At 44.2% G+C, this 26,573-nt stretch overlaps 1 protein-coding gene and 1 long non-coding RNA gene across 4 annotated transcripts; one reads left to right on the forward strand and one right to left on the reverse strand.

Annotated features, from left to right (window-relative positions):
• Positions 1-444: 444 nt before the first annotated feature.
• Positions 445-15,480, reverse strand: LOC310632892. Its single transcript, XR_014490933.1, has 5 exons — positions 15,370-15,480; positions 12,968-13,120; positions 11,513-11,675; positions 2,975-3,211; positions 445-468 (listed from the first exon to the last, which is right to left on the reverse strand). It is a non-coding gene; the product is annotated as an uncharacterized lncRNA (long non-coding RNA).
• On the forward strand, positions 15,262-25,977 carry EXO5 (exonuclease 5). 3 transcript variants are annotated; one of them, XM_083379835.1, is made up of 6 exons: positions 15,262-15,545; positions 16,532-16,732; positions 17,812-18,121; positions 20,604-20,708; positions 20,788-20,960; positions 24,277-25,977. In XM_083379835.1, exons 2-6 carry the CDS (start codon positions 16,658-16,660, stop codon positions 24,739-24,741), a joined length of 1,128 nt encoding a protein of 375 aa, XP_083235961.1. In that variant the 5' UTR covers positions 15,262-15,545; positions 16,532-16,657; the 3' UTR covers positions 24,742-25,977. The 3 variants fall into 3 exon arrangements, with proteins under 3 accessions (XP_083235961.1, XP_083235962.1, XP_083235963.1); XM_083379836.1 differs by having other exon boundaries at positions 17,815-18,121; XM_083379837.1 differs by lacking the exon at positions 16,532-16,732 and having other exon boundaries at positions 17,853-18,121.
• Positions 25,978-26,573: the final 596 nt, after the last annotated feature.

The raw sequence follows: 26,573 nt of genomic DNA on the forward strand, positions 1-26,573 counted from the left end.
TGACTTATGAGCATTTTCCACACAACCGTTGCAGCATTCCCAGGGTCAGGTGGTCAAAATTCAGACGCTTGGTAACTGACTCATATTTATGACGGTTGCAGTGTTCCAAGGTCATGTGGTCCCCTTTTGCAACTTGACAAGCAAAGTCAATGGGGAAACCACAGTGATTCACTTAACAACTGTGGCAAGAAAAGTCGTAAAATGGGGCAAATTTACTTAACAGTGAAGAAATGCTGGGCTCAATTATAGTCATAAGTCGAGGACTACCTGTACTTTCCCCAAACAGACTTTTCCTGGCAGTCACCAGCAATCAACATTGATGGGCACGCACAGAAAAAAAAACCTCCAATAAAGGCATCATTTTTCTACATACGTACCAGCAGTAAGTTAGGAAAATTCTCCAACTTAATAGATACGGAACATTTTCACACTCCGCAATATTTTGCACGGCGTGCTGGGAGACCTGTTCTGAAATGCAGTAAGTGGAACAGAACATAAAATAAGCTGTTTGAGTTGCATTGATATATAAATGATTTATTTGTTTGGTAGAATTTCTATGCAGCCCCCCCCCCCCCCCCCCCCCGTGCCAGAGAACTGCAGGCAACAATCAACAAAAACAAATGCTAAGTAACGAAATGGTTAAATCAATACAAGAAAACAATGGAAGATCAAACATCATAATCACGAACAAGGATTAATAAGATTCTTCTCTAGTCATGTATGCAGTCATTTTCTTCTTCTGTCATACGAAATTACAATTTGGTAATGACTTTCAGGGAACATTTAAATTTTTTATTATTCTTTCATTCCGATCCCTCCTTTTATTCAGGAGTTTCAGGCGATAAATGCAGTGCTCCCATCTCCAATATTTTTCCCACAATATTTTTCACCACAGGGGTTAAGTGAATTATGAGGTTGTTAAATGAATCCGGCTTCTCCCATTGATTTTGCTTGTCGGAAGCCAGCTGGGAAGATTGCAAATGGCAATCACATGACCCCTGGGGATACAGCAACCATCATAAATACATAGTATAATAGAAAAACAGAGTTGGAAGGGACCTTGGAGGTCTTCTAGTCCAACCCCTTGCTCAGGGAGGCGAACCTATAGCAGGGGTGGGGAACCTGGGCTCTTTTATGACTTGTGGACTTCAACTCCCAGAATTAGAAGAAGAAATGCTTGGTGTGATTCTAAAGAAAACATAACAACTGCATGGTTACTACTGCAGGGAACTATTTCTAGTGTTCCTAGAACGTGCACCAACTTAACCTGCCTTCTAGATTTTACTGGAAAGCACACCTGGTCAGGTAAATAAAAAATGTTACCCTAAAGTAAGATGGGCGGCCAATACATTTTATAAGGTAAAGGTAAAGGTAAAGGTTCCCCCGCACATGCATGCTAGTCGTTTCCGACTCTAGGGGCCAGTGCTCATCTCCGTTTCAAAGCCGAAGAGCCAGCGCTTTGTCCGAGGACATCTCCGTGGTCATGTGGCCGGCATGACTAGACGCCAAAGGCGCACGGAACGCTGTTACCTTCCCACCGTAGTGGTCCCTATTTTTCTACTTGCATTTTTACATGCTTTCAAACTGCTAGGTTGGCAGAAGCTGGGACGAGTAACAGGCGCTCACTCTGTTACGCGGCACTCGGGATTCGACCCGCCAAACTGCCGACCTTCTGATCGACAAGCTCAGCGTCCTAACCCACTGAGCCACCACATCCCTCATACATTTTATAAATAAATATAAATAAATAAATGAGTCTCGCCTCCTTGTGGGGTTTTGCAATCTTTACCTTTGTTGAGTCAAAATGGTCACCTTGGGGGTGACAGGGTTTGTATGAGGAAATCTATCATAGGAGGTTTTAATATCTACAGGGGATAAGGAAGTAAGGAAGTTTTAATATCTACAGGGGACTTTCTTGTTTAGTTAAGTAGCTGATATTTGCCAAATTCACCCACAATGTGTAAAGACTTATTTGACAATTCCTACCTAGGTGTCAAAAGGCTTAAGTAGTGTTTTGTTTTATTGTCCCAGAGTTCACTGGAAGGTCAGGTAAGAAGCAGAATATAGAATAACAGAGTTAGAAGGGACCCTGGAGATCATCTGGTCCAACCCCCTGCTCAAACAGGAGACTCTTATGTTATTCCAAGCAAATGGCTGTCCAATCTCTTCTTGAAAACCTCCAGTGATGGAGTACCTACAATTTCAGGAGGAAACCCATTCTGCTGATTAATGCTTCTCACTGTCAGGAAATTTCTCCTTAATTCTAGGTTGGATCTCTCTTTCATAAAGTTTCCAACCCTTACTTCTGGTCTTGCCTTCAGGTGGTTTTGGAAAATAGATTGTCCCTCCTCTTCTCTGTGACAGCTCCTCAAATATTGGAAGACTACTGACATGTCACCCCTAGTCCTTCTTTAATTTAAATTTCAGTGGGGTTCACACAAATGATCTAAAATGATGTGGGGTGTTTTATAGTCCAGGATGAATACAGAATGCAGAATAACAGAGTTGGAAGGGACCTTAGAGGTCCTCCAGTCCAGGGCTTTTCAACCAGTGGCACGGGTACCACCTGTGGTACATTAGCACCTAGCAGGTGGTACACGACCATCCTAGAAAAGTGGTAGCAGGGGAGGGGAATGAGCTGAACTGGTGGCAGCACCGAGAGACGGCTGGAGCTGCAGGGCTGTCAGGGCTCAGCGGAAGCACCAGGATCAGCGCCAGGATCCAGCTGGAGCTTGGTGCTGATCCCGGCACGTCTGCTGAGCCCAGAAGAAGTGCCGATCAGCTGGAATGTTGCAGCATCTCCCGGGTTTTGTGATTTACATTCAGATACTTGGCAACTGATTCATATTTATGACGGTCACAGTGTCCCAGGGTCATGTGAAGTGACCAAAACCTGCTGCAACCACCCAGCGGGGGGGGAACCAAACACACTCCCACCCCACCCCCGCTGCCAATCCTCAACAGAAATACTCACAACAATGAAAACCTTGGACAGGAGGAAGAGCGCTGCCGGGCGGGCAGGCAGGTGTCTTGCTCGGCTGTGGCTTGCGGAGCACTTTTTCATTGCCATTGTAACTTCGAACAGTCACTAAGTGAACTGTTGTAAGTCGAGGACTACCAGTACTTCATAACTTTTTCTTTCTTTTTTTTTTGGTCATCAAGTTGTTGACACCTTGCTAGGCGACTGGTGGTACTCGGATGTTGCCATATCCTAAAAGTGGTACAATGGGTGAAAAGGTTGAAAAGCCCTGATCTAGTCCAATTCCCGGCTCATGCAGGAGACCCCATACCATAATGGACAAATGGCTGTTCAGCCTCTTCTTGAAAACTTCTGGAGGCAAGCCATTCCACTGATTAATTCTTCTCACTGAAGAATGTGCATGTGTGTGTTCTCTGGCCCTTCTACACTATTTCAGCATCACCACTACTGCCATCATTTCTTCCCCCCTTTGACTAATGTGCGGTAGGATGTTGAGATAAAAAGCTAGAAGAGAGAGGAATAGCTCTGAGAACATGCAGTCTCCTCAGTAAGTTTATGAACTCATGATGCCTTTTTCTCCAGATTCTGGTTTTAATGATATTCTTGAAGGCTGTAGAGGTAGCAGTAAAAAAAAAGTGGCAGCATTGTTTCTAGGAATGAAGCCAAGCTCATTAAACTAATAACAGGGATGTAATAAACATAAGAGTAATTCTTTTTGCAGGACACCAAACTCCAAGCCAACTCATCAGAGCCGGTAAAACATCTCAGCTCTGCTCCACTAAAGCAAAAACAACACTAAAGCAACAGGAAATATAGCTTCTGGCTTAAATCTCATGTATTCCTCCCCAATGTCTGACTACTTCAAAAAATACAAATCAGATTTGCAAGATTTCCACACTTGGATCAGTGTACCAGCCAGCTAATAACGCTCTCCACAAATGACACCATTTTGCACTCACTTTCCCCCAACAGTCGTTCAATGTTGCCTCTGGGCAGGCTGTTTACCATTAGGCTGATTGGAGTGCACACTTGATTTATTTTATTTATCGATTTTATTTAAGAAAATGTATAAGGCTGCCCAACTCAGTCTCAGAAACTCCAGGCAGCTTACAAGGATAAAAGGCCAATACAAGAACAATAAAATAAATAAAATAAAACCAGTAACCTCCCCACCCCACCCACCCACTGGCGACAACAATCAAATGAGCCACTTTGAGGTCTCCAGGCCCGTGGACAAAGCCATGTCCTCAGGGCCTAGCGAAAGAGTATCAAAGTTGGGACCAATCTTATTTTCATAGGGATTCTGGGAGTTGAAGTCCACGAGTCATTAAAAGAGCCAAGGTTGCCTACCCCTGTGCTAGACAGACCTCCTTAAGAGAGAAGAACTAAAACATCCTTTGCCTCCCATGCCGGTGGGTTGTTGTAGATGTGACTGGGGAAAAAGATGGTCTTGCAAATAATCTGGTCCCGAACCATGTAGGGCTTTGAAGGTGACAACCAGCACATTGAATTGGACCCATTGATTCAAAAACCTGCCAGTGCAGGGAGATTAAAAAAAATTAAAGAAAGTGGTTGTGACCATATCAAAGCTCCATCCCCTTTTGGTCCCCCCCACCCCCCCACCCCCACCCCTGGATGTCAGATAACTATTTTTCAGCAGGTTTCCTACTCTGAAAAAAATGTTTCAGTTGGAGTTCATTCTCTCCTTTTGCTTTCCAGGCCAACCAATAAAAATAATAAATTCATGTTGTCAGGGTATTTGTAAACAAAAAGGCATCTTCTTCCTTTCCCCCTCCGCATCACAGGATGAATGCCAGTAATATATATACGTATGTTTTAAGAGTGCTTAGCTTTGGTTTTCATTCACATGATATTGATCATTTTTGTATTTTTTGCTGAAGTAGTCCATAGACATAACCAATCAAATAATTTACAACCGGGAATTGAATAAACAGACATTATTGAATGTTAACATTCCAGCCTTAATTACTAGTGATTCTCATATAGAATAACAGATTTGGAAGGGAAGGTATTCTAATCCAACTCTCTGCTCAGGCCTTTCTGGACAAATAGCTGTCCAATCTCTTATTAAAATCCTCCAATATTGGAACACCCACAACTTCTAAATGCAAGCCATTCCACTGATCAATTGTTCTCCTTAGTTCTAGGTTGGTTCTCTACTTGATTAGTTTCCCTCCGATTTAGATGAGTAGATAGAAGGGGAACTCATCATGATAACACCAAGCTGGCGGGAATAGTCAGCCCACCCTCCAGAAGATAGGCTCAAGATCCAGAAGGACCTCAACAGACTTGAACATTGGGCCCCATCTAGCAAAAATGAAATCCAGTGGTGAGGAAAGTAAGGTTATACACTTAGGCAAGAAAAATCAAATGCACAGGTATAGAATAGGGCAGGGGTAGGCAACCTCAGCTCTTTTATGACTCATGGACTTCAACTTCCAGAATTCCTGAGCCATGCTGGCTCAGGAATTCTGGGAGTTGAAGTCCATGAGTCATAAAAGAGCCAAGGTTGCCTACCCCTGGAATAGCGGGTGCCTGGCTCAGTAGCAGCAACTGCAAAAAAGATCTAGTAGCCCTAACAGACTACTTAAATATGAGATAGCTAGGTGCTACAGCCGCCAAAAAAGCCCATGCCATCCTAGGCTGCGTTAACAAAGGAATAGAATCAAGATCATGTTAGTGGTGCATTATAATGCCTTGGTAAGACCACACTTGGAATAGTGCATCCAGTTTTGATCACCACAATGTAAAAAAAACCACGTTGAGACTCTAGAACAGGGGTGTCAAACTTGCCATGTCACGTGACGTGTCACGACATATCGGGACTTTTTTTCCATTGCCAGCAATGGGGTAGGCACGGTTTTGCTATGATGCATCCGGCCTCCAAACCAACAGATTGACACCCCTGCTCTAGAAGGAATGCAGAAAAGAGCAACAAAGATGATCAGGGGACTGGAGGCTAAAACATATAGAGAACAGTTGCTGGAGTTGGGTATTTCTAGTTTAATGAAAAGAAGGACCAGGGGTGATATGAGGGCAGTGTTCCAATATTTGAGGGGCTGCCACAAAGAAGAGGGAGTCAATCTATTCTCTTCTCTCCATCCGTTACTTCTTGTCCTGCCCTCAGGTGCTTTGGCGAATAGATTATGTGCTAGGGAATTCTAGGAACTGAAGTCCACAAATCTTAAAAGTGGCCAAAGTTGGATACCATTGATCTAGACCAGTGATGGCAAACCTTTTAGAGACCAAGTGCCCAAACTGCAACCCACTTATGTATCATCAGGTGCCGGGTGGGTGTGGCCCATTGGGTGGGTGTGGCCAAATGGGTAGGCGTGGTAGCGTTGGTAACGGCAGACTGGGGCTAAATTCAATCAATTCCAAATTTTGAGAGATCTTTTTTTTTCCTGCGAGAAGTTGAAATTGATTGAACTTTTTTTTTTTTTGCACACGGTGGTGGAGTCCTAAAGTGAAAAGGTTTTATAAAACCCAGCTGAAGGTCTAGGACTGGGGTGACAGCGTGTGTGCCCGCAGAGAGGGCTCTGCGTGCCATAGGTTTGCCACCACGGATCTAGGCACCACGGCCCAAACCTATTGACCTTTCAAAAGATCTTGAAGACCTGCCTGTCCCCAGGCATGGGGGTCCGAGGGTCATCCGGAGCCCGTGTAATGTTTGCATTGAAGCGTCTGCATTAACAAATCTATTTTGTTTTTTTGGTTTTTAATCTCGACGTCGCTTGTCTATGTCTCTTGTACTTTGGGGTCTTTTTTTGGTCTTTTTTTTCCCTTGCTGTTAGCTGCTCAAGGTCACTGTTGAAGAAGGGCAGCTATATAAATTGAACTAACTAAATAACAGCTAACAACTAACAGCCTTGTGGGGCCTGTATTGCGCTGGCAAAAGAAAACAGATGCATGCTCAAAAAAAAAAGACACACATAGCAGGAATCACATCCTCAGCCATTCCAAGCCAGTTTTTTATATCTCATTTCTAATATTTCAGTGCCATCTGGTGTCCAGGTCATTAAACTCCTGAAAGCTTTGAACAAGGGAAGCTCACATGATGGCAGAACATATTTCAAGTTTAAATGTCCAATGCTTTGCCATGCCCTTCAAATCTTTGGCAAGGAAATGAGACATATTTCTAAATCCTGCTTGGTTTAGCACCCACCCCAGAACTTCATTTTACATATGATTGCAGCCCAACAAATGCCTACAACCTCTGGTATGTCTTATAGTGAAGGGAGAGAGTAAACATGAAAAAAAGATACAGAAGCATTTCAATAAACTTGCCAGCTGTCTCTTTGGTGAAACCACAGGGCCATAATTAAACAAGGAAACATATATTTTTTTACATGGCATAATCCAACCTGCTCCTGGCAAGATTTTACAGGAGCTCAGACTGGGAGTTTAAGTCTCACCTTAGGCACAAAGCCAACTGGGTGATCTTGGGCCAGTCACTCTCTCTCAGCCCTAGGAAGGAGGCAACCACAAAGCACTTTTGAAAAACCTTGCCAGGAAAACTGTAGAGTCTTGTCCAGGCAGCCATCAGGAGTCAAGTCTGGGACTTCTGGTTTTGCGAGGTAGTGACCGGTCACAGGCTTGCGGATTCTCCCCACCCCTGCTGCTAATTTCGCCCTGCCTATGGACCCTAAATGAGTCTATGTCAGCCCGGAAAGGCAACAAAGAAAGAAGGGTGCTCCCTCTGGAACAACGGCCATTCCGTTCGACTTGGGGAAAGCCTTCTAACCCGACAGGAGAAAGACTGGCTGTATTGCATCAACCAGCCCAGGCTACTAGCAACCGAAGTCCAAAAGCACTAACCAGCACAACTGTGAACAGCGGGCTTGAAACTGGGTGAGGAATTCAATCTTCTCTTTTCTATTCTACATTTAATTTCCTGGAAAAGGTCCCCAAGAAGCAAAATACCTCCGAAATGGAAGGAGGGATATTTCTACCCCACCCTTATACTAACGGAAGCGGCGAATTAATCTTTTTATAGAGGATCAAAATATATGGAAGTGAAATAAATATAAAACCTGAAATTTAAAACTTAAATCTGAGTAAATCTAAAATTGTTTGAATGGTTAAGACTCTCATTTTAAAGATAATTGTTCATTTTGGAAATTGAAAAACAAATAGTTGCTGACACCTAGTGTTGGATGAAGACCATGACACCTATGACTTTAACATAAGACCTGGAAAAAGCTAATCTGTGATTGTGACCTTCAAAGTTTTGACAACAAAGAACAGCTGTGACAAAAAAAATGACAATCTGGGCTGTAGACAAAGAGAGAATCATAAATTTTAGGAAAAAATCTTTTTTGAACTATTTGTATTACAAATATTTATTTAATTGGGACTCCAAAGCTATTTGCAGAGAAAAGTAAGGAAGAGAAAAACTCAATTCTTGGCCATCATGGATCAGAAACATGTAGAAAGAACATATCAAGAAAACATAAATACTTCATAGGAGGAGATATATAGTATATTGCAGTTAATTCAAACAACAATGACTTTAAACCACAAAGAAATCCAAAATAATTTTAAAAATATAAATCAATCTATTTTTAAGTTAACTATACAACAACAACAAAATCCCAGGAAACAGCAGAGAAGGAGCAGATAAAAAGATAAATGGACATAGAATTGAGAATAGAGACTTAAAGATGGAACTTAACAAAACAAGGAAAAAGGATTTATTCCTAGTGGAAAAAAATTCACAAGAATTGGAAAAAGCCACTTATCCCTTAAGACTACAAAATAAATCTGAAGACAAGAAAACAGATTGGATAAAATGGACTGTGGAGATTTCAGGATCATCAGAGGGAAAGGAAATAATAAGAGAAACAGAGAGAAAGAAAAAGAAAAAGATTTTCAACAAACATGGAAAGGCAGAAGCCCCATACAAAGACACTTCACCTGATTTACTTTTTATATCTACAGCAACTTTTACCGAACATACAGAAAACCTTTTTGATTCAGCAATATACATTGATTAAGAAAGATACTGGGCAAAGAAAAAAGACTAAAGTGGAAATCAGGAAAATAGATGATGGGACCAGAGAGAATACTTTAAAAAACATTTGTTTGAATATGGCCCTCTCAATTCCTGGCAAATAGATGGCGAAGAAATGGAGGTAGTGACAGATTTTATTTTCCTGGGCTCCAAGATCACTGCAGATGGGGACTGTAGCCAAGAAATTAAGACGCTTGCTCCTCGGGAGGAAAGCCATGGCAAATCTAGACAGCACACTAAAAAGCAGAGACATCACCCTGTCAACAAAAGTGCATATAGTCAAGGCTATGGTCTTCCCAGTTGCAATGTATGGCAGTGAAAGCTGGACCATAAGAAAGGCTGAGCGCCAAAGAATTGAAGCCTTTGAACTATGCTGCTGGAGAAGACTCCTGCGAGTCCCTTGGACTGCAAGGCGATCAAACCGGTCAGTCCTAGAGGAGATCAACCCTGACTGCTCTTTAGAAGGCCAGATCCTGAAGCTAAAACTCAAATACTTTGGCCACCTAATGAGAAGGAAGGACTCACTGGAGAAGAGCCTCATGCTGGGAAAGATGGAGGGCAAGAGAAGAATGGGACGAGAGAGAATGAGGTGGCTGGATGGAGTCACAGAAGCAGTAGGCGTGAGCTTAAATGGACTCCAGAAGATGGTAGAGGACAGGAAGGCCTGGAGGAATGTTGTCCATAGGGTCGCGATGGGTCGGATACGACTTCACAACTAACAACAACAAAATAAATAGAAAAGTTTTGGAATATAAACGTCATTCTAAGAAGGATGAATTCCCTAAATAATATAGTATCCTTTTTTACCCTTTTTGTTCTCTTTCTTGATATGAGTAATATAAAAAAGTTGAAATGACTTAGATAAAGGAAATGTTTTAGATACTTAAATGTGATTGAATTTAAGAAAATTATAATGGATAAAAATTTTTGAATAAGAGTTAAAGGATTAGATGACTAGATGTATTAAATGGAATGTTTAAAGCTTAAACATATTTTTAATTATGGTTAAAAAAGAATAAGAAATTTAGGAAATAAATATATATTAGCTTAGGAGGGATATATACTTTAAGGAAGGGAGAGAGGGAGAGGGGAAGGGAAGGAGGAAGGGGAAGGGAGGAGGAGAAAAGGAGGGAGAGAGGGAGAAAAGGAGGAAGGGAGAGAGGGAGAGGGATAGAGGGGAAGGGAAGGAGGAAGGGGAAGAGAGGGGGAGAGAAGGAGGAAGGGAGAGAGGAAATGGGAGAGAGGGAGATAAGGAAGGGAGAAAGGGAAAGGGAGAGAGGGGGAGAGAAGGAGGAAGGGGGAGAGAGGGGAGAGAAGGAGGGTGGGAGAAAGGAAAGGGGACAGGAAGAGGGAGAGATGGGAAGGGAACAAGGAAGGGGAAGAGGGAGAGGAGGGAAGGGGGAAGGGAGAGAGGGAGAAAGGGGAAGGAAGGAGGAAGGGGAAGGGAGGGGGAGAGAAGGAGGGAGAGAGGAAGCGAGGGAGAGGGAGAGAAGGAGGAAGGGAGAGAGGGAGAGGGAGAGAGGGGAAGGGAAGGAGGAAGGGGAAGAGAGAGGGGAGAGAAGGAGGAAGGGACAGAGGAAATGGGAGAGAGAGGGAGAAAAGGAAGGGAGAAAGGGAAAGGGAGAGAGGGGGAGAGAAGGAGGAAGGGGGAGAGAGGGGAGAGAAGGAGGGTGGGAGAAAGGAAAGGGGACAGGAAGAGGGAGAGATGGGAAGGGAACAAGGAAGGGGAAGAGGGAGAGGAGGGAAGGGGGAAGGGAGAGAGGGAGAAAGGGGAAGGAAGGAGGAAGGGGAAGGGAGGGGGAGAGAAGGAGGGAGAGAGGAAGCGAGGGAGAGAGGGAGAGAAGGAGGAAGGGAGAGAGGGAGAGGGAGAGAGGGGAAGGGAAGGAGGAAGGGGAAGAGAGAGGGGAGAGAAGGAGGAAGGGAGAGAGGAAATGGGAGAGAGAGGGAGAAAAGGAAGGGAGAGAGGGAAAGGGAGAGAGGGGGAGAGAAGGAGGAAGGGAAGAGAAGGGAAAGAAGGAGGGTGGGAGAAAGGAAAGGGGAAAGGGAGAGATGGGAAGGGAACAAGGAAGGGGAAGAGGAAGAGGAGGGAAGGAGGAAGGGAGGGAGGAAGAGAGGGGAAGGGAAGGAGGAAGGGGAAGAGAGGGGGAGAGAAGGAGGGAGAGAGGAAGGGATTATGTATTAGCATTTTAGGAACCCAGATCACACACTGTTTGAAACACTAACATATGTATGTAGAGAGAGAAAAACAATAAAAAGTTATATTAAAAGAGAGAGAGAGAGAGAGAGAGAAGGAGGAAGGGAGAGAGGGAGAGGGAGAGAGGGGAAGGGAAGGAGGAAGGGGAAGAGAGAGTGGGAGAGAGATGTGCAGAAATCATCCAGCTGTTTCTCCTGCCCACAAACTCTATCCTTAGTGAGACAGGAGCCCCTTCCTCTCCCTCGCACCCCAAAGTTTGAATCAAACCCTCTAGTTCAGGCATTTGAAGCCAGAATCCACTTACCAGTTAAACCAATTAAGCCCAGCATGTTGGAGATCGGCCAGATCCAAAGCAAACTTGCAAACGAAGGAATTGAATCCAGCCCCCTCGTTCACCCGAAAATCCTGTTGGCATCTGCTTTTTTGACAGTCCCTGTCCTTCCACAGTCCATTAGTCTTTGGAGAACCTGTCGGCAAGAGTGAAGTTGCAGAGATGACAACTCTTAAGACGTGCCTGCAGTTCTTCCTCTGAAGTAGCTTCATAAATAACTGCAGCGACAGGAAGGCCATTTATACTCCTCGGCGAGCTTCTAGAGAGATAAATTGCTAATATTTCTATTATGGGGACAATTACACCCCCTATCTTTGTTTCCCGCTGGGAAGATTAATACTCACTCACCCTGGAGAAGGGGGGGGGGGTAAATACAATGACAACCCTGGAAAGATTTGTTTTCATTTAGAGTTTGGTAGTTCAAAAATTCCGTGCATCTCTCTGGATAATTGGCTTTGTTCCTAGGCTTTCCCACACTGGGAAGCCTTAAAAGAAATTAATTATATCAGAAATCTTTGGATCAAAAAAATCCAACATCAAGGCTGGCAAAGGAAAGTGAATTCTGGATGCAAGAACATTGCACAATTCTACTTTTGAAAGCAGTATCGCTGCAGTATTAGATTCTTTTCCACGCACCCTGAAAAAAGAATAAATTAAAAGATTGGGGTGGGGGTGGGGGTTAGCGATTAATGCTGATTTCATGAGAAAACCCAGAGATCTTGCAAAGGGCATCAGATTGCATCAGTCATTTGCTGGGGTTGTAGGTTTTAAAAAGTATTTATTTCTTTAACGTTAGAGATTTGATCCCCCTCTAGTGGAAACTGGAATGTCATACTTCATATCCCTTGAAAGATATAAGCCAGAACAAGTAATTGGTGATTTTGGAGGGGGGGGGGTTCAACTACTCTGTCGCAGGAATTCCTAAGTCAGTTTTCTCAATCTTGGCAATATGTGGACTTCAACTGCCAGAATTCCCCAGCCAGCCTGCTGAAGTCCACGTGTCTTACAAGTTGCTAAGTTCAAGAAACACTATCATAAACACTTCCAACAAATTGCACAGCACAATAAATTGGACAAATTTGCACAGTATCAATCTTTCCCCATCATGTTTTGCAGGGGGGAAAAAAGATACATATTTCAAGAAGGCAACACCCAAAGGGGGCCCACAGGGAGAAAATAAAAAATTATTTATTTATATCCCATCGGTACTATTTATTTCATAAGTAACAAGGTAGCAAACGTACCTATTATTTATTTATTTGCATCCAGCCTTTATTACTTCAATAAATAACTCGAGGCAATGAACATATCCAACACATCTCCTCCTCCTAATTTCCTCACAACATACAATCCTGCGAGGTCGGTTGGGCTGAAAAAGAGGGACTGGCCCAGAGTCACCCAGCTGCCTAAGGTGGTACTAGAACTCACAGTCTCCTGCCGATTGGCCCAAAGTCATCCAGCTAGCTTTCATGCCTAAGGCGGCATTAGAACTCACATCCCTGATTGGCCCAAAGTCACCCAGTCAGCTTTCATGCCTAAGGTGGGAGTAGAACTCAGCATCTCTTGGTGGCATTGTATCACCTGTAAAAAAAAAGGGGGGTTATCTCTTGGTTGGGGCCTCCATCTTGAATCCACTCCCCAAGGAACTCTAGGAACCAGCATCACTCTGCTCTTGAACATGGAGGCTTCATTTTGCTAGACAGTGAATTACTCAAGAATACTGCAAATGTTGAACTATCCACAGATTAACTAAGTTTAGTGCATTGAGTAAATATATATATTTATTTTTATCTTATTATTTTTATAAATAACTCATAGCAGCAAACATTTTTATTTCGCTTATTCTTTTCCTTTGTTTCTGTACACCTTTTTATTATTATTATTTTCCTTTACTGTCCCTTCTTTCGGAGCTTAGCTGGTATTCCCTTTCAGTATTGTTATTTAAACTTACAGTAAAATTGTTTTATAAAAAACCATTTTTCACTGGAAAAATATAGATCAGTGAGCTAGATCAAAAACAAAAGGCAGGATAAAGACGAGAGTTTCTCCAACGTAGAAACTTTTAAGACATGTCTTAAGGTCTCCAAGTTGGAGAAACGCTGACAAATTGTAGCACATCTGCGGTGGGTGCATTGCTCAGAAACAACCTGGAAGCTGCAACCATTAGTCAGAATAGACAATAGCACAGAGTTGGAAGGGATCTTGGAGGTCTTCTAGTCCAACCCCCTGGCCAAGTAGGAGACCCTACCATTTCGGACAAGTGTTGGAGCACTCACAACTTCGGAAAGCAAGCAGTTCCACTGATCAATTGTTCTATCAGGAAATTTCTCCTTAATCCTGGGTTGCTTCTCTCCTTGATTAGTTTCCACCCAATATTTTTTGTCCTGCCCTCAGATGCTTTGGAGCATAGGTTGATTCCCTCTTCTTTGTGGCAACCCCTAAGTAACTCCTTAAGTAACACCAGCTGCCTGCAATTAGTGCAGGTTCACATCCCACCAGGCTCAAGGTTAATAATAATAATAATAATATAAAGTTGGAAGGGACCTTGGAGGTCATCTAGTCCAACCCCCTGCTCAGGCAGGAAACCCTATACCATTTCAGGCAAATGGCTGTCCAGTCTCTTCTTAAAAACCTCCAGTGTTGGAGCATTCACCACCTCTGGAGGCAGGTTGTTCTAACTGTCAGGAAGTTTCTCCTTAGTTCTAGGTTGCTTCTCTCCTTGACTAGTTTCCATCCGTTGCTTCTTGCCCTGCTTTCAGGTGCTTTGGAGAATAGCTTGACTCCCTCTTCTTTGTGGCAGCCCCTGAGATATTGGAACACTGCTATCATGTCACCCCTCACCCTTCTCTTCATTAAACTACACATACTTGACTCAGCCTTCCATCCTTCCAAGGTAGGTAAAATGAGGACCCAGATAGTTGGGGGCAATTAAGCTGACTTTGTAATAATGCCGCTTGGGTGTGTGTGTGTGAAAGCCCTAATAAGCAGGCATATACATAGAATGAAGGCTACTAAGCTTGTAAGCCGCCCTTAGTCTTCGGAGAAGGGCGGGATATAAATGGAATTAAAATAAAATAAAATAAAAATAAATTGGAAAACTGCTATCATGTCCCCTGTCAGTCCTTCTTTTTCATTAAACAAGATACGATAGCAGCGTGCCAATATTTGAGGGGCTGCCACAGATAGGAGGGTGTCAACCTATTTTCCAAAGCACCAGAAGGCCAGACAAGAAATAAGGGATGGAAACTGATCAAGGAGAGATTCAACCTAGAAATCAGGAGAAATGTTCTGACAGTCAGAACAATCAACTAGCGGAGCAGAACACCTTCAGAAGTTGTAGGAGCTTGATCGCTAGAAGCTTTCAAGAAGAGATTGGACGGCCATCTGGACTAGATGACCCACAAGGTCCCTTCTAACTCTGTTATTCCGTTCTGTTCTGTTCTGTTCTGTTCTTGCAACCGTTCAGCGTATGCATTAGCCTGCAGTCCCCTTAACCATCTTGATTGCTCTTCTCTGCCCTTTTTCTAGGGCAGGGGTCTTCAAACTTGGCCCTTTTATGACTTGTGGACTTCAACTCCCAGAATTCCTCAGCCAGCAAAGCTGGCTGAGGAATTCTGGGAGTTGAAGTCCACAAGTCATAAAAGGACCGAGTTTGAAGACCCCTGTTCTAGGGCCTCAAGTTACATCAACAGGCCTTCATTTGTGAGGCGTGGGGGGGTGGGGGTGTCTATAATCCTTGGCTGGCTGAGAACCGGAAGGAGGACGAACGGAAGGGGGAAAATCCATTTCAGGCGGAAAGAAAGAAAGAAAAAAAACCCCCCATAAATTACAGATTAAGGCTCCTCCTTCGGGCAGCTGGCGACGATCTTGCTCTCGTGACCGCAGAGGAAAGCAGAGCGCAAAACATGTCCGGGCGTGACTCCGGATTGCAAGACTCCGAGGTTGCCTCAGGTTTTGCCGACCTGAGCGACTCCGAGTTCTTGCAGATAGAGGAGCCGAAGATCGGGTGAGCAGCCTTCGCGTGACGAGGGTTCACAAAACCCTGGTTGGAGTCCCGGCCCTGGTGCGTGCGCCGTTCCCCAGAGCCGTCAACGGACTTAACCGGCTGGGTTGCGCCGTTCGTTTGTTTGTTTGTAGTTGTTTTGTAACGGTTTAGCCGCGTTTGGGGTTCGAACTCGCGGTGCTGTGCAACTCGCAAAACATGTTTTGCGGCCTGGGATGTTTCAACGGAACTAAAGCGAACGCGCTTTTCGCCACCCGCATTTGCGCTCCCGCGGGGATTTTAACCAAAGGAAGAGGGAAAAGAAAGCGGTCCAGAGTCACCTTGTAGAGCAGGGGTCTTCAAACTTGGCCCTTTTTACGACTTGTGGACTTCAACTCCCAGAATTCCTCAGCCAGCAAAGCTGGCTGAGGAATTCTGGGAGTTGAAGTCCACAAGTCATAAAAGGGCCAAGTTTGAAGACCCCTGTTGTAGAGGGAAGTGGGCGGCATAAAAGTTGAATAAAATAAACAAGAGAAAACTTTCTGGCCACGATGAAGGGCAAAAAGACATTCCGTGGGACATTAGTCCCTGTTGAAAGACAAAAAAATGTGCTATCCTAAATGTCTAGGGAGATTCTCGGTCACCCGAGCCTTGGTGGAGCAGTGGGCTAATGCCTCCTTAAGTAACACCAGCTGCCTGCAATTAGTGCAGGTTCGAGTCCCACCAGGCTCAAGGTTGACTCAGCCTTCCATCCTTCCGAGGTAGGTAAAATGAGGACCTAAGATTGTTGGGGGCAATTAAGCTGACTTTGTAATAATGCCGCTTGGGGTGTGTGTGAAAGCCCTAATAAGCAGGCATATACATAGAATGAAGGCTACTGCTAAGCTTGCTTGTAAGCCGCCCTGAGTCTTTGGAGAAGGGCGGGATATAAATGGAATTTTTTTTAAAAAAATGGTTGTCCCAAAGGTGCTTTTTCAGGAGGCAACTGGACTTTCTGTTTTAATTTGAAGGCGTTTCTCTTCTCATCCAAGAAACTGCTTCAGCTCTGACAGTAGGAACATTTGCGCTTCAGTTTGAGGTGCAGACAACACAGACTCATCCCCAACAGCCTGTCCTGTCTTCAACAGTCAAGGGACATGAAGCAGAAAGCATCCTGCAGCCAAGAAGGCTTCAGAGCCATTTGCACCACTCAGGTGACCTTGAGGACACAGGTAAACCACCAAGTGGCCTCAATGACTCTCTAAAAGAATGCAAGTGACCATTTGTTGTTGTTAGTTGTGAAGTCGTGTCCGACCCATCGCGACCCCATGGACAACGTTCCTCCAGGCCTTCCTGTCTTCTACCATCTTCTGGAGTCCATTTACGCTCACGCCTACTGCTTCAGTGACTCCATCCAGCCACCTCATTCTCTGTCGTCCCTTCTTCTCTTGCCCTCAATCTTTCCCAGCATTAGGCTCTTCTCCAGTGAGTCCTTCCTTCTCATTAGGTGGCCAAAGTGTTTGAGTTTCAACTTCAGGATCTGGTCTTTCAAAGAGCAGTCAGGGTTGATCTCCTCTAGGACTGACCGGTTTGATCGCCTTGCACTCCAGGGGACTCGCAGGAGTCTTCTCCAGCACCATAGTTCAAAGGCTTCAATTCTTTCGCGCTCAGCCTTTCTTATGGTCCAACTTTCACAGCCATGCCAGTGACCATAACACAGTATAAGTCAGGGGTCTTCAAACCTGGCCCTTTTATGACTTGTGGACTTTCAACTCCCAGAATGCCTCAGCCAGTGTGCCTGGCTGAGGAATTCTGGGAGTTGAAGTCCACAAGTCAGAAAAGGGCCAAGTTTGAAGACCCCTGATGTAAGTCCTTCCTTCCCCACCATCCAGTCAGAGCTGAGAAGCAAAATGTCTCCAAAGAAAAACAACAAAGTCCAACTTGCCTCCTGAAAAAGCACCTTTGGTGCTATCCTAAATACACTAAATGCCTAAACAGGCCGGGAGTCAATGATCTAACTGGCCTTTTGTAGTATCTGAAGCAGAACATCCAGATTCAGTCACAGTTCCAAGTTCTCTCAAGTTTTCTCTTTCAGCTAAGTTTTCAAAATGGTCTGTGATTAATATACATATACGTGTGTGTGTGTGTGTGTGTGTGTGTGTGTATAGAGTAAAAAAAATGACAAGGGTATCTTCAATCTCTGTGATTCTTGATACTCTTTTCTGGAATGTGATCCTACTGAATCACTTGTGTTACCCGTGGCGGATCTTTACTTTTGACTGCCATCTTATGCTCATCTGGATTCTTTCAGCAGAAATACGATAATCCGAACTTCTTGCATGCTCATGGCAGGGAATCCCAACCCTTAAGCGGTTCCAGGCCTCAGCATGTCGATTCTCGGCCTGCTAACGTGGAAGAAGGGAAGCGGAGGACAACAAAGAGGAAGAGAGCGAAGACGCCTCTTGAAGCTTTCCGCCTGTGCTATCTTTGGGTCACAGATCTCTCTGAGCAAGTGTGGTGCGAGCAAAAGGTGGTTTATCACAAAGAAAAGCCGAGTGTGCAATTGCCGGAGAAGACAACTGTGTTATTAAATACAGGAAAGTCAATACATCTTGCCAAAGGTGACGTCATTTGGAAGTTTGAGTTAAATTCTTGTCTTCTCTTTCTTTAATATATTGCATTGCAAGGATGGGAAATAGGATCTCTGAGCTATTAATGAGCATGGCCATATTTTCTATTTGTAAAATGGTGGGTATTTTCTGCATAATAAAGCTGCTAGTCCTTAAGGCGCCCCAGAACTACCTTTTTTGTTGTGGTAGCAATGTAACCTGCCCTTTTAGAATGTGATTAACAACAGAAAGCAACAGCATCTAGCCGGTTGTGGCTGACCTTTAAAAAGATGATCAGGGTCACCCCATACTTGGATGGGAGACCACCAGGAGATTCCAGGGTTATAAATTAGGTTGGAAGACAAACAGAGGACTGAGAAGTTGATAGTGGCAACCCACTACGCTATTGCTGCTGAAAAAGTTCTCAAAATGAGGCTTAACTCCAGAGAAACTTTTATCTTTCAACAGTGGACCATAATTTTTGAGTAATGCCCCCAACCCCAACATGGTCCATGATTGCTTAAAATTAAGGCCATTCAGTTTCTAGTCATTTTTAAGGGGGAAATGGCATAATCCTTTAAATCAGTGTTTCTCAATCTTGGCAACTTGAAGTTGTGTGGACCTCAGCTCCCAGAATTCCCTGATCTGCCAGAATTCTGGGAGTTGAAGTCCACAGATTTTCAAATGGCCGAGGTTGAGAAACACTGGTTTAAACAGATTTATAGTTGCTCAGTATTTCAGAAGAAAAGTAGAGCCCCAAAACTTCCTAAAAGCTCAAGAAAGAAGCAGTAAAACTCACCCTTTTCTAAAAACCTAAAAGTGTAGTGCAGGGGTAGGCAACCTTAGCTCTTTTATGACCCGTGGACTTCAACTCCCAGAATTCCTGAGCCAGCCATGCTAAGGACAAAGGGAGAGGTTTCCATGCTGAGCCATGCTGGCTCAGGAATTCTGGGAGTTGAAGTCCACGGGTCATAAAAGAGCCAAGATTGCTTACCCCTTTTGTAGTGCAGATAGTAATGTAATGGCATGTCTGAGAAAGGGCACAAACAACTGGCTGGCTGTAATTCTAAATAGGAGCTACGGATAGTCCTAGACTTAACAATCACAACTGCGACCAGAATTTCCATGGCTAAGCAAGGCAGTCATTAAGTGAGTCATGCCCAGTTTTATGACTTTTTTGCTAGAGTTGTTAAGCGAATCACTACAATCATGTGATTGTTAAGGGAAACCGGCTCCTTCCACTTGTCAAACCCAGGATGCTGCAATTGTCATCCTGACATACCGGTTGCCAACAGCTCAAATTTTGATCACATAACTCGGGGGATGCTGCAACATAAAGGGGAACGAGAAAACTAATGCTGAAAATTTTTCTCAGACCCTCATTGGGGGGGGCAAGAGGGGAGCAATTTGCTGTAGAATTAAAAGGTAAAGGTAAAGGTTTTCCCTGTCCGGTCGTGTCCAGCTCTCAGGGGCGGTGTTCATCTCTGTTTCCTAGCCCAGGGCTTTTCAACCTTTTCACCCCTGGTACCACTTAGGATATGGCAACATCTGAGTACCACCAGTCGCCTAGCAAGGTGTCAAAAACTTGATGACCAAAAAAAAAAAAAAGGAAAAAGGTGATAAAGTACAGAGTGACTGTTCTGTTGAGGATTGGCAGTGGGGGTGGGGTGGGGGGAGTTTGGTTTTTATCCCCCCCCCCATCTGCTGGGTGGTTGAAGCAGGTTTTGGTCACTTCACATGACCCTGGGACACTCTGACCGTCATAAATATGAATCAGTTGCCATCTGAAAGTAAATCACAAGACCCTGGAGATGCTGCAACATTCCAGCTGATCGGCGCTTCTTCTGGGCTCAAAAGCGCCAGGGTCAGCGCTGAGCTCCAGCTGGAACCTGGCGCTGATCCTGGCACTTCCACTGAGCCCTGATAGCCCCAAAGAAGTGCCAATCAGCTGGAACGCGGCACTGATCCTGGCACTTCCGCTGAGCCCTGACAGCCCTGCATCTCCAGCCATCTCTCATTCAGGCTTGTGCGGTGCTGCCCCCGGTTCAGCTCATTCCCCTCCCCTGCTACTACTTTTCTAGGATGGCCGCGTACCACCTGCCAGGTGCCAATGTACCACAGGTGGTACCCGTGCCACTGGTTGAAAAGCCCTGTCCTAGCCGAGGGAGCCAGGGCTGTCCGAAGACGCGTCTGCGGGCATGTGGCTAGCATGACAATACACTGAGTCACATGGAACACTGTTACCTTCCCACCAAAGTGGTGCCTATTTATCTACTCGCATTTGCATGCTTTCGAACTGCTAAGTTGGCAGGAACTGAGGCAAGGACGGGAGCTCACCCTGTCATGCGGTGCTTGGGTCTCAAACTGCCAACCTTCCGGTCAATAAGCCCAGCATCTTAATTGCTAGGCCACCGTGCCGCCTTGCTGTAGAGATAAGTGGCTAATTTTGAGAGCAGGAAAGCAACATTTTTTTTCTCTGGCTGCTTCAATTCAGAACTGCAAGATCATAACTTGGTGCCTGTGAAGACTACAAGCCGAGAAGATGGATGGGCCATCAAGCTGGTTAACATCCTCCTGACCGTAGCTAATCTACAAAAAGGTGGGCACTCTGCTCGTGGAACGCTCCCTGTGCCTCTCAGGACGGCAAAGGCGCTTAAATGTGGTTTTCTCCCTGGCAGGTTGGCGTGTGCGGGAATGCCCGGTCTTTGGCGTGTTAGAAGGCGTTTTTGTGTTCGGGATTATTGACCAGCTAAATTATACGGCTAAAGGTGAATTGCAACTGAATGAATTGAAGACAAGGGGAAAAGCCAACATGCCTGGACCTGCGCAGAAGAAGAGGAACCGTTTCCAGGTGGGTCAGGGTGAGATTGGAGACCCTAGGCTGGCTGGAGGGGAGGCGTGAAACCCAGATACAGGGAGGGAATTGGCTGCATTCACACCATGCATTCAACTGGGTCAGTAAAAAAAACCGAAGAGTTGGTAAGGGACTTGGAAGTCATCTAATCCACCTACCAATTTGACGCAGGATCCGCTAGATCAGTGTTTGTCAAATTTGGCCACTTTTAAGAAGCGTGGACTTCAACTCCCAGAATTCCCCAGCCAGCAATATTGGCTGGGGACGTCTCGTTGTTGACGTCTACACTTCTTAAAAGTGGCTAAGCTTGAGAAACGCTGCACTGGAACGTATCTGCAGGACGGTCGTGTAGCTGCTGTTGAACTTCAGTGAAGGGGAATTTAGCCCTTCATGCAAGAGCCTTTTCCATAGGTTGACAGTTCATAGAGTCAGATAATATCTCCTGCAGAGAAGAGCAACTAAGATGATTAAAGGCCTGGAGACTAAAACGTAGGAAGAGCAGTAGCAGGATTTGGGTTTGGGTAGTCTAGAGTAAAGAAGGACTGGGGGACATGATAGCCGTGTTCCAGTATTTGAGGGGCTGCCACAAAGAAGAGGGGTCAACTTATATTCCAAACTATCAAAGGGCAAGAGAAGAAACAATGGAAACTAATCGAGGAAAGAAGCAACCTGGAATTAAGGAGAAACTTCCTAACAATGAGAACAATTAACCAGTGGAACAGCTTGCCATCAGAAGTTGTGGGTGCTTCATCACTGGAGGTTTTTTAAGAAGAGACTGGACATCCATTTGTCTGAAATGGTGTAGGACAGGGGTAGGCAACCTTGGCTCTTTTATGACTCGTGGACTTCAACTCCCAGAATTCCTGAGCCAGCCACGCTAGCTCAGGAATTCTGGGAGTTGAAGTCTACAAGTCATAAAAGAGCCACGGTTGCCTACCTCTGGTGTAGGATAATAATAATAATAATAATAATAATAATAATAATAATAATAATAATAATAATAATAATATAATAATAATGATAATAATAATAATAATAATAATAATATAATGATAATAATAATGATGATAATAATAATAATAATATAATAATAATAATAATAATAATAATAATAATAATAATAATAATAATAATAATAAAGTTGGAAGGGACCTTGGAGGTCATCTAGTTCAACCCCCTGCTCAGGCAGGAAACCTTATACCATTTCAGGCAAATGGCTGTCCAGTCTCTCCTGCTTGATCAGGGGGTTGAACTAGAAGACCTCCAAGGTCCCTTCCAGCTCTATTCTGATTGAATTTGATCTTCCTTAACCCAATGAGTCTGGTCCTGCCCTCTGAAGCCAAAGAAAATAAGCTCATTTCTTCCCCCATTATGACAATCTGTCTGAGATTTGAAGACTATTGTTATCTCCAGAACTGGATCTCATACTCCAAATGGAGTCTGATCAGGGAGAGAAAAAAATGGGGCAATTACTTCCCATGATCTGAATTCTCTCCCTGTGTTAATTTCCTCCCACCCCTGATAGCATTTGCTTATTTACCCACTGCATCACAGATTTAATGTAGGGTCAGCAGAGATGCCCCAATCTTTTTGGACATCTGGTATATTTTAATCATGGTTGCTTATAGTTGAAATGTTCTAAACTGAAATGTTGCTTAGAACTGAAATATTACCCGATTTTATTTGAAGTCGACGATAGTGAATGTACCAGAGGATCCTGGGATTTACTTAGAAAAACCAATAAACAATATTTTTGGCAGTCTGGAGAACAGCATGAGACATTTCCATGCAGGAAATATGTATTAAACCTTTACAGTGGGCATATCTTCTCCATGAGCTGCATTGGCTTCCGGTTGCCCTCCGGGTGAGATTCAAGGTGCTGGTAATGACCTATAAAGCCCTAAATGGCTTGGGTCTGGACTATCTAAGGGAACACCTGCTGCCGGCATCATCTTCCCATCGTCGTGTGCGCCCCCACAGGGAGGGCCTTCTCAGGGTACCGCCGGTTAATGAATGCCGGCGGGTTATTCCCAGGGGAAGAGCGTTCTCTGTGGGTGCGCCTGCCCTATGGAACCAACTACCCACAGAACTTAGGACTGCCCCCGACCTTCGCTCATTTCGCCAGGACCTGAAAACTTGGCTCTTCGATCTATTTGGTCCAGACTGTGGGGTTGTTATTTTAACTGGGTTTTAGATTTACTCTTGGGGCTTGAATTTAATTTAATTGTTTTATTTGTTTTTAATTTTTTGTATTCATGGTTTTAACTGCCCTGTAAACCGCCCTGAGTCCTACGGGAATAGGGCGGTATACAAATCCAATTAAATAAATAAATAAATAAAATATCAAACTCCAGTAAGCCCTCATATACATCTAAATACAGATAGTCCTCATCTTACAACTGTTCATTTGGTTACCATTCAAAGTTACAATGGCACTGAAAAAAGAGACTTGCAACCAGTCTTTACACTTACGTGTTAGAAATTCTCTTTATATATAGCCAGTGGTGGGATTCAACCGATTCGCACTGGTTCAGTTAAACCAGTAGCTAAATTTTGCTGCATTTGGAGAACCAGTTGGCTTCCAGAAGTCCAGTCTAGGCCTCAGAGGCCTGGAGGAGGCTTCTCAGGCCTAGAACGGCACGCCAAAAGTGCATGGATGCCACTTCCGGAAGTCCATTCTAGGCCTCAGAGGTCCAGGCCTGCATCGAATTAGAGAACCAGTTGTTCAGGTATTTGAATTCCATCACTGTATATAGCACCACAGAGCAAAGAGTACAGTCTCCATGTGCTTTACTGCTGAACTATTTAACTGTAACAGGAAATTGGGACTTCTGCTTCAAATGAAAGAGCACAGATCCAAACCATCGACTTGTAAACACTGACATCTACTGGCTGAATACTTCTGTAATGGTTGATTAAAAATAGGTTCCAACAACGAATTCCATTATGATCATCTCAGCATCCCTACAGTCATGTGAACAAAATATGAGCCCTAGGCAATAGGCATGCATTGACAACAGTTGCAGTGTCTCGAGCTCATGGGAGCACCATTTGCCACCTTCCCAGCAAAGTCAATGGGGGAAGCTGGATTTGCTTGGTGTGATTCACTTACCAACTGCAGTGATTTGCTTAACAACCATGGCAGCAAAAAAGAAAAAAATCGAGTGTGAGTGACTTAATAACCATCGTGCTTAGCATGGAAATATTGATCCCAATTGTGGTTGTTGTAAGTTGAGGTCTACCTGTATTCAGTGAGACACAGGTGAGGCTAAAAATTGAATCAACTCAAGAAGGGATGCTTGATTCATTGCAGGTCTCTTTATATAAATATCTCTTTGATGCTATGGTGCAAGGATGCTTAACCCAAGATATTTTCATACACCACCTTCATCTGAAGCCCAAACGGCCACTTGGCCAGGAAATCAAAGAACATTGTCAAAAAGCTGGGTTCATGGTGCACTGCTTTGAAGACCTCCTGAAACTGGTGCTCCTCAACTTGACCCAGTCAGACATTCCGTCTATTGGCCACCTTCAAGTTGAGTACATTCATCAGGAGACCAACACGTTGCTGGGCACCGAAGTCATCACCTATGACCATGATGAATTGATGTCCATGTCCCATTATTTTTTATCGTATTGGAAAGGGCAAAGAGATCCCAAGGGAGTGGACATTGAAGACACTTGGAAATGCTCCTATTGCGCCTTTGTCGACATCTGTGATTGGCGCCAGCAGAGAGCGGACGGCCTGATCCAAAAGGGCAGCAAAAAGAAAACATGAGCGAGAGCCAATCCAGAGAATGGAGGGTTCTGGCTAGCTAGGAGAATGGGCATAGCCAGTTGTGCCTCAGCATTCTTGCAAAACAGCCGAAACTGCCAAAAAATGGATGAACTTCTCCTACAAAAGGAGACACTAAGTAAATTAACCCTATTTCCCATCTCTTAATAATTTTGTGGCTCTTGAATGGGACTTGCAAAGAGAAACAGAAAAGCAACAATTATCGGAGCTTTCTGTTTCTCTTGGAGAAGATTTAATAGACTGTTCTGATTCTATGCCTGCCCTCCCTTGTCATTCTTCAGTCTGCTCTGCTAGCTCCAGCTTCTTCTAAAGAAAATGAGAACACAATCGCACAGGGTAAGGACTGGGAGGAGCTGTTTTCACAGGATGGCTCAGTTGAATTCATGGTAAGACAGTGTTTGCTCATAAGCAAGCTATTATTTCAGTGATCGAGCAATTAGCCTCCATTAAAATTAACCTACATAAATTAGTGAGTCCTGGAGGCACCGTGATTAGAATCCAGTATTGCAGGCAAACTCTGTCCACAACTTGGAGTTCAATCCTGACAGAGCTCAAGATTGACTCGGCCTTCCTTCCTTCCAAGGTGAGTAAAATGAAGACCCAGATTGTGGGGGCCAAGATGCTGACTCTGTAAACCGCTATATAGCACTATGGAGCAGTATATAAGTCTAAGGGCTACTGCTATTGCTATTACTAGTGCCTTGAGTGTGTAGGAATGTATCTTGAGGGAGATACAGTACAAGTGGTCCTCACCTTCAGAATTACAACAGTTATGTATGCCCAATACTGGAAAAATGAGAGTGTACCAACTGAAGAAATGCTTATCAAGAAAATACTAGATTGTGCAGAAATGGATAGATTAACTTTAGAGATTAAAGAAAAAGAGCATTTAGTTTATTATAGAACTTGGAATAAATTTTATCAATGGCCAGACAAACAAATTAGAGAGAAAGGAACGTGATACTTATTTTTTTGACCTTATTTTACTAAGAGAAATATTATAGATTGAAATTTTAACATTGTTTACTATAATTTGCTATGTCTATTATTGTTATCCATCATTATTCTTACAACTTTTATTGATGTATATCAACCCAGACAATATGCTATTTGCTAAATATTGAATGTAATTGGGGGAAACCCCAACCCCTCCCTCAACTTTCCCTCCATCCCAACCCCGTACCCCATCCCCGCATTCTCCTCCCCACCTTTATAAAATTTACATTAAAAAAAAGAATTACAACAATGGTGAACAAAGGGACTCGTGATCACTGCCCAAATTTATGGCTGCTGAGTACCGCCACAGTCATACGAACAAAACTCTGGCACTTGGCAATCTCATTTATCTCCCCCCACCATCCTGCCCCTCTGGGTCTCCAAAGCCTTGGGCCTGCTTCCCACCCCCTTAGGTCCCATACCGTCCTCTCCACTTCCCATCACAGCTTAGTCACTTACCCAAAGGAGATCTATTGGGAAGCAGCCAATCCAACAGGTGGGCTTCCCTACATAGGCTGTGTGGCAACATCCCAGAAGTGGGCACCATTTTGGGAGTGTGTGCAATGGCAAACCTAGACAGCACACTGAAAAGCAGAGATATCACCCTGTCAACAAAAGTGTGTATAGTCAGGGCTATGGTCTTCCCAGTTGCAATGTATGGCTGTGAAAGTTGGACCATAAGAAAGGCTGAGCGCCAAAGAATTGAAGCTTTTGAACTATGGTGCTGGAGAAGACTCCTGCGAGTCCCTTGGACTGCAAGGCGATCAAACCGGTCAGTCCTAGAGGAGATCAACCCTGACTGCTCTTTAGAAGGCCAG

Source organism: Vipera ursinii (assembly GCF_947247035.1).
Source record: "Vipera ursinii genome assembly, chromosome: 1".
NCBI classification, from domain to species: domain Eukaryota; kingdom Metazoa; phylum Chordata; class Lepidosauria; order Squamata; family Viperidae; genus Vipera; species Vipera ursinii.